Source organism: Gekko japonicus, unplaced genomic scaffold, assembly GCF_001447785.1.
Source record: "Gekko japonicus isolate JY-2015 unplaced genomic scaffold, Gekko_japonicus_V1.1 scaffold869, whole genome shotgun sequence".
In the NCBI taxonomy this organism is placed as follows: domain Eukaryota; kingdom Metazoa; phylum Chordata; class Lepidosauria; order Squamata; family Gekkonidae; genus Gekko; species Gekko japonicus.
The window spans coordinates 340,481-358,605 of NW_015173700.1; the positions used below are offsets into that span (position 1 = coordinate 340,481).

Consider the following 18,125-nt stretch of genomic DNA (forward strand, 5'->3'; position numbering starts at 1 on the left):
TGAAATTAATGTTTCAAAATGTCCTTGCTAAGGTAATAGACCTCAAGGAAGTGGCTGTGCATTGCTAAAAAAATGAGGATTAATACGCAACCTCCGGGCACACCTGTTTCCCCCTCTCAACGGAATAACGTGTCCAGGAGAGACTGATTAAAGCTGCTTTTGCTCAGAGTGTGATTCAGATATTGTGATGCAGATACTGAAGGTGGCATTCCTAAGAATGACAAGTGAACGCCCTCTTCCTTAACCAAAGCCCCCCCCCCTCGCTGTGCTCCCTGATCACGGCCTCACACAGACAAAGGACACTGAAAACTGTCCTCATCTCCACTCTGTCTGTTGCAGAGGGCAGGATTAATACCAGACTGAGAGAAAAAGAAACAGCAGGATGGCTTCTCTCCCTTCTCCACCCCCAAATTCAGTTCAGGGGGCACCAACCCCCCCCCCCAAAATAGGGAGAAGAGAAGAAGAGATTGGATTTATACCCCGCCCTTCACTACCCGAAGGAGTCTCAGAGTGGCTAACAATCTCCTTTCCCTTCCCCTCCCCACAACAGACACCCTGTGAGGTAAGTGGGGCTGAGAGAGCTCTCTAGAGAATAGGCTTGCCAAGTCCCCCCGGGGGGCAGGGAAACCCCCGCCCCAGAGGCCCGTTCCCCGCTGCTGGCGGATCGGACCCCGGGGGGAACACCACCCCCAAAGCACCCGACGTGCACGTCACCCGGAAGTGACGCAACCATGCCGGGCACGCTGGGGGCGGGGCCACGGTCATCCGAGGGAAAACTCTATGCTTTTCCCTCGATGGTCATGGCCCCGCCCCCAGCGTGCCTGGCGTGGTTGCGTCACTTCCGGGTGACGTGGTCGCGGCACGCGTGTGCCCCAGGAAGAAGCCAGGAGTCCCCCGCTCCAACAGCAGGTAAGACTTGGCAACCCTACTTGAGAACTGCTCTTAAGAGAACAGCTCTGAAAGAACTTCTGACTGACCCAAGGTCACACCAGCAGCTGCATGTGGAGGAGTGGGGAATCAAACCTGGTTCTCCCAGATTAGGGTCTGTGATCTCCTGGCTCTCCTACACCAAACTGGGTCTCGAGCTGCCCTGAACAACATAGCCAATAGAGGCCACTGATTCATAAAGGGCAGGTTTTTCTTCCTTTGACCTTCTTCTATGTTTGACCATAGGAGCGTGATCTTTTAGCTAAGTTAATACACAGACACTGAGGGGAAAATTCAGATGCATGCCTAGGGTTGACAATCTCCAGGTGGGGGCTGGAAATCTCCCAAAATTACAAATGATCTGCAGGCTAGAACCCACCAGTTACCCTGGAGGAAATGGCTGCTTCAGAGGGCGGACTCTGTGGCATTATACCCTGCTGAGGTCCCTCCCCTTCCCAAAACCCGCCCTCCTCAGGCTCCACCCCCAGATCAACAGGCATTTCCCAACCCTATCAGGCCCAAGGGGAGGTTAGGACTTAAGAGCAGCCCTTGTGAATTGGGTACAAACAAATCAACAGTCCGAAATTACATGTCTCCCCTTCAAAACTGAAAGATGACCCTAGATATCTGAAGGCATAAACATATACTGAGGGTTCTGTATTTCCAGCTTGGCTTAAAGCCTTTCAACAAAGCCAGAGGTATTTGTCGGTCATTCTTGCTGTCTCTTAATTGCATCTTCCACAGTCACTTTATGGCTGTTCCCAGCATTGCAAGTCAGCAGGGACAAACTGCTCTCAGTTTCAGCCAGTTTTGCTAAGTTAGTCTACAGTGCTCAGGAGTGAGCCAGGCCCCAAATCAATCTAGATGGATTTTTTTTTAATTGTGACATTCAAAGTTTTGCCTGGATGTCGTAGATGTTTATTAAACACACAATTTCATAGTTAAACATTCACCCGGTGGTATTTCCTCTTACACAACCATCATAGTTGTTGGGCAGCCAACACCAGGTTGGGAATTTCCTGGAGATCGGGGGCTGGGGGAGCAGTGTTCCCTCTAAGCTGAATTAGTGTGAGCTAGCTCACAGCTTTTTAGCCTCCAGCTCATTCGTTTTTGTCTCAGCTCAGGAAGGATGACTCCAGGGCAAACTAATTTATGCAGTAGCCAAATCGCTTGCACACAACTGTAATGCCAGTAGCTCACAAAGTAGAATTTTTGTTCACATGACTCCACTGCTTAAAGGGAGCATTGCCGGAGAGGCAGGATTTGGGGACGGAAAGGGATCTCAATGAGGTACAATGCCAAAGAGCAGGGGTGTCAAACTCATTTGTTTCGAGGACCAGATCTGACATAAATGAGACCTTGTTGGGCCAGGCCACGTGTGTCATAAAATGTAATGCCAGGTAACGGAGATATAAACTTTATAAAGGACACAAACACAAATGGGTCTTTTTTACTTAAAATAAAAGCATGCTTAAACATTAGCACTCTTACAATATTTTGTTTATTTAACAGTGTCTGATAACTGACACCTATTGCTCTGAATTATTGCATCAAAATGTCTGTGCTGTTGCAATCTTCAGTATGCTGTTCAGGTGTGTATCCAGCAGAACTGAAAGAAGCAGCAGAAGACAGTCAATTCCACTGTGGGCCTGATAGAAGCCCTCCGGGGGCCTGATCTGGCCCCTGGCCACATGTTTGACACCCCTGCCATAGAGTCTATCCTCCAAAGCAGCCATTTTCTCCAGGGGATCTGATCTCTGATTCTGATATCAGTACAAAAATCTTTCCTACACTCCTCCTGAATGGGGAAAATAACCGTATAAGAATATAAACCTAGCTTCTTTTCTGCAGGCCAGACAGACACTGGAGCATAATCAGGCAAAAAATTAAAAAGTTGGCAATCTCATCCCCCCAAAAGCCAATGAAGGCTCTTCTTTACTCCCATGCTTAACTTTGCAGCTACTCAAATTATCTCCAGTCACCCTTTCTGGGGGGAGGGGGGACCAACGTTATTTTTGTAAATGATGTCAATGGCTTCCTCAAGAGGTGGTGGGCTCTGAAGGTTTTTAGGCAGAGAGCTAGATGTCCCTCTGACAGCAATGCGGATTCTGCGAACTTCGGCAGCTCATGAGAGGGAGGGCAGGAAGGGATGAGCCATTGCTTAGTTCTCGTGGCCCTTTCTTACATGCCCAGTGAAATGCTGATCACCACTTTGGATTCAGGAAGCAACTGTTCTCCAGGCCAGTTTGGCTGGGATTCCTGGAGGTTTTTTTTTTTTTTTGCCCTCTTCTGGGCATAGAGCAGGGGTCAATGGCAGCGTTCCCTCTAAGCTGAGTTGGTGTGAGCTAGCTCACAGTTTTTTAGCCTCCAGCTCACAGATTTTTGCCTTAGCTCAGGAAGGATGGCCTCAAAGCAAACTAATTTATGCAGCAACCTAATGGCTCGCTCACAACTTTAATGCCCATAGCTCACAAAGTAGGATTTTTGCTCACAAGACTCCACAGCTTAGAGGGAACATTGGTCACTGGGGGTGTGGGAGGGGATTTCCTGCATTGTGCAGTGGGTTGGACTAGATGACCCTGGAGATTCCTTCCAGTTCTATGTAGTCAGACATGCAATTGAGCTGCACCCCAATTAGGGTTGCCAATCCGCAGTTGGGGGGCAGGGGATCCCCTGGTTTGGAGGCCCTCCCCCTGTTTCAGGATTATCAGAAAGTGGGAGGGGTGGAAATGTCCACTGGGCACTCCATTATACCCTATGGAGACCAGTCCCCATACGGTATAATGGAGAATCAATCCATGGGTATCTGGGGCTTGGGGGGGGCAGGTTGAGGTAGAGGCATCAAATTTTCAGCATAGCATCTGGTGCCTCTCTTAAAAAAACCCCGTTTCAAAAAGACTGGACGGGGGTCCAATTCTATGAGCCCCAAAAGAAGGTGCCCCCATCCTCCACTGTTTCCAAATGGAGGGAAGGCATTTAAAAGGAACGCCGTCCCTTGAAATGTGATGGCCAGAACTCCCTTTGGAGTTCAATTGTGCTTCTTCCCTCTCCTCTCCGGGAGGCTCCTGGAAAGTCCCCCACCAGCCTGTCAGCCTCATCTGCCAACCCTAAATGGTACCGGTGTGTGTGGCTTGGGTGGAGAATAGGGTTGCCAGGTCCCTACCTGGCATCCAGCGGGGGGGGGGGGGAGAGGAAGCTCCATGTCCGGGAGTCTCACGTGCGCATGCCACAATGATGTCACCCGAAAGTGACATCATCGCACCTGACACGTCATCAAGGGATGCTCTAGCATTCGGTCTTAAAACTCTATGGTACCATAGAGTTTTAAGGTTGAGTGCTAGAGTGTCCCCCGATGATGTGCCCAGCGTGATGACAACACCTCCGGGTGATGTCATCATGCCAGGCACGTCGGCCCAATTCAGGCACTTTGGGGGCAGAGTTCCCCCTGGTGGCCGGATCTGGGCTGGTGGGTTGGGGGACCCTAGAGCAGGCAAACCCCCCCCCCCCCCGGGGACACAGCCCTAGCGGAATGAGTTGAGAGCAACCACTGTGTTAGAAGCCCAAGCTCTTACCATGGAATCACAGAAACCTTCTGGATGGGGGGGGGGTTTTTGACCTCGAAGTGAAATCACAGGATGTGACATCACAAAAGTGATGTCACGTCCTAGCTCCTGGCTCCACCCCAAAGTCCCCAGATATTTCCTGAATCAGACCTGGCAGCCCTAACCCCAATGCTGCATTCCCTCACAGCCCCTGCGCCCCATGCCCCAAAATCAGCTTACAGAGCTGTCCTGAGCAGAGTGACTCCCTCCCGAGTCCAAGGGGCTTAGAAGGCTGTAACTCTACTCAGACGGCACTGCCAACTGCTTCCGAAGACCAAGCAGAGCTTTCAGGACAGCAGAACGCACAGAAGAAACGGCTGCGGCGGCAAGCAGGGAAGAGACACTGGCCCTCAGCCAGAATTATTAGAGCAGGGTTTAATTGGACATATGGCCTTCCCTACCCCACCCCAGGAACACTTCTGGCTTTCTTCACCTTTCCTGGTTACTGCATTCACCACAAAGGCCCTGTTTACCGGAGGCAGTCCCTATGTTCTGTTACCAGGTAAACCCTTGTTCCTGTTTTTGCATTCCCCCCTTCCCCTGGTGATGCCTTGCCTAAAATAGAAGGACCAGTTGCACGCAATGTCATCGTTCAGGGCTCAGCTCAGTCCTTGGCACCTCTGTACGCATTTATTTATTTCTTTAATTTATAGTCCATCTTTCTCACCGAGACTCCAGGCAGATTACAAAACTTTAAAAACCAACTCATTAGAACAATTTAATGCAGGGGTTCCCAACATGGTGCCCCAGGGGACCACAGTGCCCCCAAAAGTTTCCCTGGTGCCCACCAAGTGTTTATTATTATTATTATTATTATTATTATTATTATTATTATTATTATTAAGTTTCTGCATTGCCCAATCCCTGAGTACACAAGGCTCAGGTTAAAAACAATATAAGATTACATACTAACATCAACAATCAATTAATCCTAATTTAATAGTCTCCAGATGGCATCCATAATCTAATCCAAAACCTTCTCTGGGCAATGTTCATACTAACATCAACAATCAAGTAATCCTAATTTAATAGTCTCCAGATGGCATCCATAATCTAATCCAAAACCTTCTCTGGGCAATGTTCCCTCTAAACTCCACAGTGTTTTGAGCAGAAATTCTACCTCATGAGCGAAAAAAAACTAGTAGCATTAAAGTTGTGAGTGAGTCTACACTTAGCTGTCATGTTAAGTAGGTTTTTAGAAGATTATTTCCATAACCTTGTAAAAATCTCTGAATGAATTATTTTAAACTATATTTAAATAATACATTAAACATTATAAGAGAAAATAGAATCAAGTCGAATTTCACCCACCCCTTTCCACTTTATAGATAGACCTGGTCTCCGGAGGTCTACCCACCCCAGTCCACTATATTGGTAGACTTGGCCTCTGGAGAACAGGTCTACTCACCCATTTCCACTATATATTACACTGTCAGAACCCAGCCTAACCTAACAAACAGGAAGTTGCTTACATGTTATCCACCTGTCTAAACTACTTATTTATTCAAATAGGTATATCCCACTTTTCCCTGTGACTCAAGGCAGCTTACAAATCATACTGAAAAGCATAATAGGGGTGCACAAAAAAAAATCATTTTCTCCGGTTCCATTGTAGCCCATGGGGACAATTATAGTCAATGGGCCCCACAGGCTATAATGGGGAATCGATCTGGAGCTTTTGGGGCTCAGGACTCGGGCGGTTTTTTTTAGATAGAGGCAACAAATTTGCAGCATAGCTTCTGGTGCCTCTCCTCACCCCCCCTCCCAGTTTCAAAAAGATTGGACCAGGGGGTCCAGTTCTATGGGCCCTAGAAGGAGGTGCCCCATCCTCCATTTTTTCAAATGGAAGGAAAAATTCCTTGTGAGCAGAAGCAGAAATCCCTGCTCTGTCTGTTAAAATTTTGTGCGCCAGCACCTCCTAGCGCAGCTTAGAGGGAACTATGTCTCTGGGCTGTTCTTCTACCTCGTGAGCAGAGTAAGGAGGAGGCTGACATGGGCAGAATGGAAGAAAAGAGGATGCCGGCTATGATGGAAAACCGATGCTGTCCTCAACCAAAAGCCTGGCGTTGCCATGAGGACTTACGCTGCCACATTCTGGATTACCTGGAGTTTCTGGGTTAGTCTCAAGGGAAGGCCAGGATAGAGGCTTCGCATTGGCAGTGTAGGATTCCCCCCCCCCCCCATAAATTGCTTCGGCAGCAACTGCCACCAAAGCACCAGGGTCTTTCCTGTATGACTGAAGGTCAGCTGTGTATAAGCAAGAAAATACTTTGGAACAACATGTTCATTTAACAAGGAATCCTGTTAAACAGGACTTCCACCTGAAATGTTAAGAGTTAGTATTAGAGTCCTGCATCACCTCATTCCCTGATGTTTTGCGTTGACTCTGCCTTCCATGGCAGCCATTTTGTGGTTTGTTCCCACCAATGCTCCCTCTAAGCAGCGGAGTCTTCTGAGCAAAAATTCTACTTTGTGAGCTACTGGCATTAAAGTTGTGAGCGAGCAGTTTACTTACTCTGGAGCCATCCTTCCTGAGATAAGACAAAAATGTGTGAACTGGAGGCTAAAAAACTGAGCTAGCTCACAGTGACTCAGCTCAGAGGGACCTGAAAACAAAGGGAATTGAAAACAAATCAGCCATTATCATGATGCCCCTGTATAAATCAATGGTGCAACCTCCATTGGACTAGATGGGCCATTGGCCTGATCCAACATTGGCTTCTCTTATGTTCTTATGTTCTGAACACTGGTTCCCAACACTCTGTGTCAAAGGTGCCTGCAGGTTTGAAAAGTTTGGGGACTCCGGGCTTAATGTGTACAACTAGCAATGCAATAAATCTGGATTAAAAAAAAAAATCAGAAAAAAGCATAATGCCCACAAATAAACAGTGCAACGAATATAGTATATCTGGGAGCCTTTTTGAAAGGGGCCACAGAGGATATATGAGGGTCTTGGCCCACTCCGTTGGCTCAGACACCCCCAGACTCTTGGCAATTGCCTGCTGGGTACCCAAGCTCCTCCTACTAGGGACAGTAGCCCACCGTCATGACTGCCTCCAGAGTCCAATGTGACTGTTGAGCGTTCAAGATTCCCAAGAGCTTTTGGTCAAGGGTCCCTCCCATATCGATTCACGTAGGGGCACCAAGGAGTCAACTCCTGGTGGTAAATTCTCTGGCACGGTGACACCTTCATGGTTCTTCTCTGTGATGACATCATTTCCTCTTTTCAGCAACCGACTCCTCGTGGAGGTGCAGACATTGGAGGTGGAGGTGCAGAGCTTTCTACAACGTGTACCACGGAGAGGGAGTTTGGGTCATAACTTCACTGTACCCTCCTCTGTTCCCCTCCCCCATCATGCAGGACATTTTTGATCAGAGAATGGAAACCTCTAATCTCTAGTGCACGCAGCTGTAAGTGCACACGCATGAATGCTAGGGCACTGTGCCATGTACAGCTGGCCCCTTCTGGAGTCAAGTTGCTTCCAAGTTGGGGGGGGGCAACAGTGGGAGGGCTTCAAGTGTCCTGGCCCCACTGCTGGATCTCCTGGTGGCAGCTGGTATTTTTGGCCACTGTGTGACAGAGTGTTGGACTGGGTGGGCCATTGGCCCGATCTAACATTGGCTTCTCTTATGTTAACCTATGCTGACCTTATGCGTTAATGTCCTCCAAAGCATCCTATCATTAACAGCTTTGCTCAGGTTTTGCAAATACGGCCGTGGCTTCCTTGATTGAGCCAATCCATCTCATGGTGGGTCTTCATCTTTTCCTGCTGCCTTCAACTTTTCCTAACATTATCATCTTTTCCAGTGACTCTTGTCTTCTCATAATGTGAGCAGAGTATGATAAATAAGGATGGGCACAAACTGAGAAAATGGAAGTTCATCCCAGTTTGTGAGGTCACCAGGGGTCATTTCGTAGAAAAAGAGGTGCAGGAGCTCATTAACATATTTGCATATGCCACACCCCCTGACATCACTGGAAGTGTGTCAGAAGGCAACACCCACCACTCAGGCTCCACTGGACTGTTTTGGATTGACAGCTATTGGGGGAGGGGGACATGCAGATCTGTCCTCGCAGAGGAGGGAGAGCTTGTACCTGAAGGTGGGCCGGTGGGTGGCTCTGCAACTTACCTGGCTGCTTCTTCTTGCTCCTCGTGGCCCAACTAAGGGCTGCTGGGAGCAGGGGGCAGGGCTTGTTGCATGTGCCCGCCCCCTGGGCTCCTTACTGCCGGAGCTCCGCTCCTGTGCCCTCCCGCAGGAAATGACACCTGGAGGTCACTCAAACCACCATCCTCCCTGTTTTACTAACCGATTCAGTTAGTGAGGTTCAGGGAAACCTCCCTCCTTTCTTCTGGGGGTGGCTCCCTGAAGCCAGCAGAACAGAAGGGGGGCCCTCGTTTCTGCTTGTAGTGGCTCCATGAAAGTGGTGAACTCACTGCTTGGATGCAGCACCTGCTTGCAAAAGCCATTTAAAGGGAATGTTCTGTTTAAATGGCTTGCCATCTGTTTCTCCCCCCCCCTTCCAGTTTGGTGCAGTGGTTAGGAGCATGGGCTCTAATCTGGGAGAACAGGGTTTGATTCCCTACCCCTCCATGTGCAGCTGCTGGTGTGACCTTGGGTCAGTCACAAGTTATTTCAGAGCTGTTCTGTCACGAGCAGTTCTCGAGAGAGAGCTCTCCTAGCCCCACCTACCTCATGGGGAGAATGTTGAGGGGAGGGGAAGGGAAAGGAAAGGAGATTGTAAACTGCTCTGAGATTCCTTCAGGTAGTGAAGGGCGGGGTATAAATCCAATCTCTTCTTCTTCTTCCCACCATGGACCCCACGGACCCCCGAAATCACATGGAGAATTGTGGATGGGCACAAACCTCTGGTTCGTAAACCACGAACTGGCACCATTCATCACAAAATTAGGTTTGTGACAAGGTTCATGCCCATCCCTACTGATAGCTTCAGTTTAGTCCTTTTAGTTTCTTGGGAGAGTTCAGGCTTGACTTGATCTAGGACCCACTCATTTACCTTTTTAAAGGTCCACAGTCTCTGTAAAACTCTCCTTCAACACCACATTTCAAATGAATCAGCTTTCTTCCTGGCAGCTTTCGTCATTGTCCAGCTTTCACACCCATACATAGTAATAGGGAATACTATGGTATGAATTATCTTGATCTTTGTTGCCGGTGACACATCCTTACATTTAAGAATCTCCGTGAGACCATACTCTCAAACAATTATTGTTTTTCTCTCTGTGTATCGTTACACCGAACAAACATCATCTTAGTTTTTAAAGCAATGAAAAGAGGGTGCTAAGGAGTCCACAAAGACACGAGCAGAGCTTTCTACAATGTGTACCACGGAGAGGGAGTTTGGGCCATGATCTTTGGCATGAGAACAGGGGTGTGACAGCCAGGCCCCTATTTTCATCAGTGAGATGTTGGATAGTATGCTGTGGCACCTGGTCCTTCCAGGGATTTTCCTTTTTTTAAAAACTTTTTATTTTCAGTTTTACAAATCTTACATTCCAACTTTACATCTTACATATAAAATAGAGTCTTAAACAATTGTTAAATCTTCTATCCATTTATACACCCTTAACCACCTCTTAGCATGTACTTTTTCATTTTTATTTGAAGCATCAAACTCAAATCATCCATTTGTGCCAACTCTAGTAATTTAAGTGTTAATTCTTCTCTAGAAGATATTATGTCAGATTTCCAATTTTTTGCGAGTAACAAACGAGCAGCGGTTATTATATAGGATATTAAGTATGATTCTTGTACATTACAATTTGGAATTATATTCAACAAATATATTTCGGGTTTTAATGCTAGGTTTTTTTCTAAATTTCTTGAATTATCTTCCGCACCATTTTCCAATAGCCTTGTATTTTACTACATTTCCACCACATATGATAAAAAGTCCCTATATTCGCTTTGCACTTCCAACATTGGTTGGAATATCCAGAATAACATTTAGCTATTTTGTCCGGGGACCAATACCACCTGTGGAACATTTTGTATACATTTTCTTTGTATGAAATGGCTCTCATATATTTAACAGATTTCCAAATTTTTGACCATCGATCAAATTCTATATTCTCTCCTACATACTTCATCCATGAAATCGTTATAGTTTTAATTGTTTCATCTTGTTCATAATCATCCAGCAAGAATCTATAAAGCTTCTGTATTAATTTGTCATTTGAGGACAACCAAATCTTATCCAGTTCGTTATTTTGATCTTCGAAACCTCTTAACATATCCTTTTTATATCTGTCTTGTAACATTATCTGTTCCCACCAGGAGATTATTTTCTTGTAGTAATTTTTCTTCTGTTTTTAGTTTTTTATTTTTATATAACAAGGTTTGATACCTTTCTTTCTTACTTATTGTTATTAATGATGCTTCTATGGGGGAGACCCATCTTGGAGTTTTCCTATAAAAGATATCTTTTATATTGCTCCATATTTTATTCAGCGCTCCTCTTAATGCATGTCTTCCAAAATTTGAATGGATTTTATCTTTCCCATACCATATATAAGCGTGCCGCCCCATATACAAATCATGCCCTTCTAATACTAGGACCCTAATAATAATAATACTTCCAGGGATTTTCCTGATTGCCCACCACATCTGGCCTGGGGAACTTTGTCTTCTAAACTCAAAAATATATATATATATATCACTGTAAATAACTTGTCTGAACGATGGACTAAGGAATATCCCTGTACATCCATGAATCTTTTTGAGCAACCAGGACCAGTAACAATCTCCCACACAGCCACCTCACACTCTTTCCTTCACACCCACATCACGTCCACCTCATGCTCTCTCGCTCACATCCACTTCACCATCTCCCTCACATCCACCTCACACTGAAGGAAAGGAGAACCATATATGCTATCCTGAGCATGTAAATCAACAAAATCAACAACTACTACTACTACTACTGAGAGCCAGTGTGGTGTAGTGGTTAAGAGCGGCAGATCTTAATCTGGAGAACCAGGCCTGATTCCCTACTCTTTCTCCTCCTCCACAGGAAGCCTGCTGGGCGACCTTGGGCCAGTCACAGTTCTCTCAGAACTCTCTCAGCCCCACCTATCTCACAAGGCATCTGTTGTGGGGGGAGGAAGGGAAGGTGATTGCAAGCTGCTTCAAGGCTCCCCAGGGTAGAGAAAAGCGAGGTATACAAACCAACTCTTCTTCTTCTGAATATAAGTCTGCAAGCACTTCACCACCACCACCACCACCACCAGAAATACCCCTGGAAAGCCATACCTTTGCCAGATGTTTGGCTATCCCTCTCCCTCGGTAGGCATCGGGGACTTCCGTATGCTGTAGGTCCACTATTCTCTTCCCCACGTATTCATACAGCAAGACAGCTTTATCATGGCAACCTGCAGGACACCAGAAAAGCAGTGAAGGTTCTCGCACACCAAAGAGCCGACAGAGAGGGGCAGAACGGGGACATCTCACTAGGGTGTCCTACCTGCAAACTCATTGATACTGTAATTATTTTTGTTTACTGACTTGTGAGACACTATATTCAGGATGGACGCAAGAACTGAGGTGGGTGGGTGTCACAAGTTTGTATCAAGGTCAGAGAAATTATGTTTGCTCCCACTCCACCCCACCCCCACAGGAAATTTTAATTCTTTCCTATAACCTGTCCTTTCCATGGTCTCAAGGCCAGTATCGTATAATACATTTATCTTTTTTCAAAAGTCTACTTTCTCTACCTCAGTGTTTGCCAAGATCATCAGCTGAGACCCCTGTTCCTAGGTGCCTCCATAAATGGTCTCAGACCAAAGTAACTGTATAAGATGACACTGTTGGCTAGAATCCTTTATGGATGTGTGATGGAATACTGGCCAAATGTCACAGCAAACCATGTGAACCGATCCCATCAAAAAGCACTGTGCTTGAGGCTCCAAGGAAGTTCTGTCTTTGGCATCTGAAGAGTCGTAGTTCATTCGGACATGCAAGTCATTTTGGTTCAGTAGAAAGAATTCTAACCCTTTGCTTTCTCCACACAAGTGGACAGCAGATGGGAGGCTGTGGCTCAGTGGCAGAGCATCTGCTTGGTACACAGAAAGTCCCAGGTTCAATCCCCAGCATCTCTAGCAAAAATGATCAGGCGGTAGGTGATGAGAAAGAGTTTAATCTGAGACTCTGGCTTGCTGCTGCCAATCAGAATAGGCAATACCGACCTGGATGAGCCAATGGTATAATTCAGTATAAGGCAGCTTCGGGTGTTCAACGGGAGCCATGGCTGAACAGCAGAGGAATTTCTTGGCATGCAGAAGGTCCCAGGTTCAATCCCCGGCATCTCCAGTTAAAAGGACCAGTTAGCAGGGGTCATTTCGTAGAAAAAGAGGTGCAGGAGCTCATTAGCATAACTCATTTGCATATGCCACATGTGTCAGAAGGCAACACCCACTGCTCAGGCTCCACTGGACTGTTTTGGATTGCTAGCTATTGGGGGGGGGGATGCGCAGATCTTCCCTAGCAGAGGAGGGAGAGCTTGTACCTGAATAAAACTTGGCCTTAAAGGTGCCACTGGACTGCGTGGGGTTTGGAGGGGTGGCGGGGGGGGGCGGACATGCAGATCTGTGCAGGAAGGAGGGAGGGAGGGGGAAAAGAGAAGGAAAGGAAAGGAAAGGGCTTCTTGCTCCTCATGGCCCAGGGCTGCTGGGAGCAGGGGGTGGGGCTTGTTGCATGTGCCCGCCCCCTGGGCTCTTTACTCCCGGAGCTCCGCTCCTTTGCGCTCCTGCAGGAAATGACCCCTGCCAGTTAGTCAGTGATGTGAAAGACTTCAGCCTCAGGACCTTGGAAAGCCACTGCCCATCATGAGATAAGAACCCGGAAGGACTGTAAGTGCTTTGAGAATGACCTTTTTTTTGCTGTCAGGTCACAGCTGACTTATGGCAACCAGGCATTCAGAGGTGACTTGCCATTTCCTGCCTCTGCATAGTGACACTGGTATTCCTTGGTGGTCTCCCATCCAAATACTGGCCAGGGCCAACCCTGCTTAGCTTCTGAGATCTGATGAGATCAGCCTAGCCTGGGCCACCCAGGTCAGGCCAAGAGACAAACAGAGGTGGTCGGCCACCAATGCCTGCCTCTGCGTAGCAACCCTGAAATTCCTTGGTGGTCTCCCATCTAAGTACTAACCAGGGCTGACCCTGCTTAGCTTCCAAGATCTGGTGAGATCCAAGCTAGCCTGGGCCATCCAGGGCAGAGCATGAGACAAACAGAGGTGGTTTGCCATTGCCTGCTTCTGCACAGCAACCCTGGAATTCCTTGGTGGTCTCCCATCTAAGTACTAACCAGGGCTGACCCTGCTTAGCTTCCAAGATCTGGTGAGATCCAAGCTAGCCTGGGCCATCCAGGGCAGAGCATGAGACAAACAGAGGTGGTTTGCCATTGCCTGCTTCTGCACAGCAACCCTGGAATTCCTTGGTGGTCTCCCATCCAAATATTAACCAGGGCCGACCCTGCTTAGCTTTCGAGAGCTGACAAGATTGGAGGAGCCTGGGCCACCCAGATCAGGGCAGAAAGCAACACTGGATGCCTTCAGTCCTACAGAATAGTTAAAACCGTTGCCTCCCACTGCGTATCAACCCTGGACTTCCTTGGTTGCCGCCCACCTGAGTACCAACCAGGGTCGACCCCACTTAGCTTCTGAGATCTGACAAGACTGGACATCCAGATCAGGGCAGGAACCACTCTGAGGACACTGGATGCACTTTCCATCCTATTGAGCATTTTAAACAGCGTTCACAGCTTGATGTTTTTTCCCCCCCCCCCCTCCCCCCCCCCCCAGTGCTTTTGTGCCAAATCTGTTTCTCTCTTGCAGGGAGATTCCAGAGGCTGGAGACAGGCTAGAATTCCAAAGCCACAATTGCAGTCACACATTTGAGGATGGAGTGAAAAGAAAGGCTTGTATTGATTCTGCATGGGGCTGGGGGCAGACGAGGCAGTGGGAGGGGGGGTTGGTCAGATATATATATATCACACACACACACAGCTATGAAAGATCCCAGGCAGAATAAAAGCCTCCAGTTCATGCATGCACCGCGTGGCACCAGGGCACAGCTAGGGCGCTTGTCAATTCAGCTGCGCCACGGAGGAGACTGGTACGACCCTCGACTGGGGAGGAGACAGGAGTGGCTCAGCCTCCTTGGGGAGCCAAAAGTTTGAAGCGTTGACAGCCACATAATTCAGCCCAGAGTCACCGGGTGGAAACCTTTGTGGTGGGAAAAGAACAGACCCAATATAGGGGAAGCATTCCCAAGATCGGTTGCGGGGCTCTCTTAACCCTTCACACACTCTCTAGGAACTCTTGTTCACAGATGGTGAAGTTATCTGGAACACCTGAGACAAAATGCTTACTGTTGTGGGGGGTGCTGTTTGTAAAGCCCTCGTATTTGTTTCTGCAGCCTCCCAAAAAATATTCTGCAAGAGTAACCCCAGCCAAATCACTGATACCCAGGAAGGGATGCAGGTTGGAAACTGAACTATTCTGATTCCGATTCCATACCTCACACATACTTCAGTTCCCAAGTGACTCAAGAAATGCCCAGGGAAATGCTGATTGCCACTTTGGGGTCACAAAGCAATTTTTCTCCAGGCCAGTTTGGCCAGGGATCCAGGTGGTTTTTTGGGGGGGGTTCTTTGTCATCTTCTGGGCATGGAACAGGGGTCACTGGCTGTGTGTGGGGGGGGAAGGTATTAGTGAAATCCGTGCATTGCGCAAGGGGGTTGGACTAGATGACCCTGGAGATCCCTTCCAACCAGTGTTCCTTCTAAGCTGAGTTAGAGTGAGCTAGCTCACAGTTTTTCAGCCTCCGTCTCACAGTTCTTTGTCTTCGCTCAGGAAGGATGGCTCCAGAGCAAACTAATTTATGCAGTAGCCAAGTCACCTGCTCACAACTTTAATGCCGACAGCTCACAAAGTAGAATTTTTGCTCACAGGACTCCGCAGCTTAGAGGGAGCATTGCATCCAATTCTATGATTCTATTATCTTAGGTTGCAGACCTGGGCTTTTACTCACTTGCAGTTCTGGGCTGATCCCGAAGTTGTGTTCAGATATCAAAGACAGGAGCAGAGACAGCAAAGTTGTGACTCAAGAGGGCCGATACATGAGAAGAGGGTTAAAAGGGGCCTTTGGAAGTGCAACCCACAAGCTGATGGACAGTCTGTACATAATGTTTCAAAGTGAGATCCATGCCACGGGTGAAGAACTTACCATACGGGCTGTTCAGGGTGCACTATCAGAGTTTACCACCTTGCGTGCAGAACCAAATTGATTTTCTCCTCCCTGCCCTTTGCTGCCTTTGCAACTCTTACACCACATGCAAACGGGAGACTTCCCGCCAGGCCTCATGCCGAGGGAAGCGCAGCTAATACCATTTCGGCAAAGGGCCACAGAGGAAAGGAGAAGCCGAATTAAGAGGAACATTTTGTTCCCAGAGGCAGCGGCTCGGCTCGTTTGATCTAGGACAAGCCCTGCTTAGAGGGCTGTTTTTGCTCTCTCTAATGATCCTGAGCAACAGGGCACATTATGACAGGAAGGGGGGGGAGCATGCCCCCCAGACCACAAACATAGAGAGCTTTAAGCTGGCACCCGCAAGCGCTAAAGAAACCATTTGACACACTGTCCCTCTTACGTTTTACACTCTTTAGGATTCACCTTACAGTTCAGGAATCCAAGCAAGCAACTGGACTGTGTCAATTTCAATTAAAACTCCTGCATGTCACTAAAAAATAAGCAACGGGCAAAACGTTTTTGACTTCAGAAATGCACCCTTCCCGAATTAAAGCACACAGATCTTTGGAAAGACACAGCCAGGAAGACGGACTTCTGAAGATGATTAGAGGATGGGCCTGACAAAGGTGTTAGTCAGGATGGCTCAATGGAGCCTCTATGTTCGGAGGCAGCGTACCTCTGACTTCCCAATTACAGTTGCTTCCATACCCTCCTTATGGGCTTCCTGAAGGCGTCCGACTGGCCACTGTGAAGTACTGGGTTAGCTGGACCTGATCCAGTGAGCTTCTGCTTAGAAGAAACCACTAAGGAGTCGTAACAAACTTATGATGACCCCTCATGGGTTTTCAAGGCAAGAGACGCTCAGAAGCTTTGTCACTGCCTGTCACCACGTCACAATCCTAGACTTCCTTGGCGGTCTCCCATCCAAACACTAACCAGGGCCAACCCTGCTTAGCTTTCAAAATCTGACGAGTTTGGGCTAGCCTGGGCTACCCAGCTCAGGGAATTTCTTACAGATAAGGTGGTAAATCTCCGGAGAAGGACCACTTGGGGGGGAGGGGGGTCAAGATGGAATGGTCCTCACCAGAAGAGATTCTCTAGACATAAAAACCAAAGAGTAGCTTAGGCTAGAGAGCTCTCTACCCCACCCTTTCACAGAACTACAGTTCCCAGAGTTCCCTAGGGAGAAGGAATTTTTGTAGGACACAGATACATCCTTCAGCCTGAGGGCTGTTGGTTTCTTTGCGATGTCCAGGCACGCGGAATCAGCCAGCTGCACAGAGAGATTGTGCCACTCCTTGTGCCGATAACTGGCATGCAAGGCTCCGTTGAAATGGCACCCACCATGGGCCATGTGCAAATCGGCATGGAGACAGGATATGGGACTGCTAGCCAAGGCAAGACCCGTTTGCAGTTCTAGGATCAGGTACAGGCTGAATACGCTCCAGCAACTTGCACACAAGAGAAAACAAACAATGTTGTGTCTATCCATGCATTTCAAAAGCCAGTTCCCCAGCACTTCAGCCCACACTGGACATGACCAAGAAAAAAAGGCAAGGGGAACTACTGGAGGCACAGGCTCAATTTTCTTCTCAGCAGCCACTGGGGATGGGAAGCAAATTTAACCACACCCAGTTCCAGTGAGATCCCCAAGTTAGTGAACACTTGCTTACTTTATTCCCAGTATGAATGGACAGTCACTCACTCCCGGGACCAGTAAAGTAAGTAGCCTGTTTCCTTATGAAGATATAAGGGGCAAGGCATAACTCCAGGGAAAAAAGGAACTAGAGACTATTTTAAAAAAAGGAAAACTGGGAATTCAGAGAACCTGAGAGAGACATTATAAGGTTATATCTCAATTATTGACTTAAAATACACCAAAACAAACAAAAAAAGCCTTTGGGGTGGGGAAAACAGCAACCGCTAAAGACTGGTCAGGAAAAATGCAGGGAAACCTGCCATGGGGAAGTCCTGTTGCCATGACTGTACTGGATCTGATCCCCATGTAGAAAACAGCATTACTGCTTTCAAAATAATTTCTGAAACAACTTGTTGCCATAATCTGCTGCATAAGCAGGGGTCATTTCGTAGAAAAAGAGGTTGCAGGAGCTCATTAGCATAACTTATTTGCATATGCCACACCCACTGACATCACTGGAAGAGTGTCAAAAGGTAACACCCACCACTCAGACTCCACTGGACTGTTTTGGATTGCTAGATGGGGGGGGGGGGAAACGCGCAGATCTGCCCTCACAGTGGAGGGCGAGCTTGTACCTGAAGGCAAGCCCGGCGGCGGGGGGGGGGGGGGTCTGCAAATTACCCGGCTGCT

General features: G+C 47.8%; 1 protein-coding gene across 1 annotated transcript in view; it reads right to left on the minus strand.

Annotated features, from left to right (window-relative positions):
• The window catches only part of NATD1 (N-acetyltransferase domain containing 1), a 37,782-nt gene that overhangs the window by 4,191 nt on the left and 15,466 nt on the right, over positions 1-18,125 (minus strand). Inside the window, exon 2 of the mRNA XM_015423238.1 lies at positions 11,802-11,920. Within this exon, the coding sequence (XP_015278724.1) occupies positions 11,802-11,920 (119 nt within the window). The remainder of the gene's footprint in view (positions 1-11,801; positions 11,921-18,125) is intronic.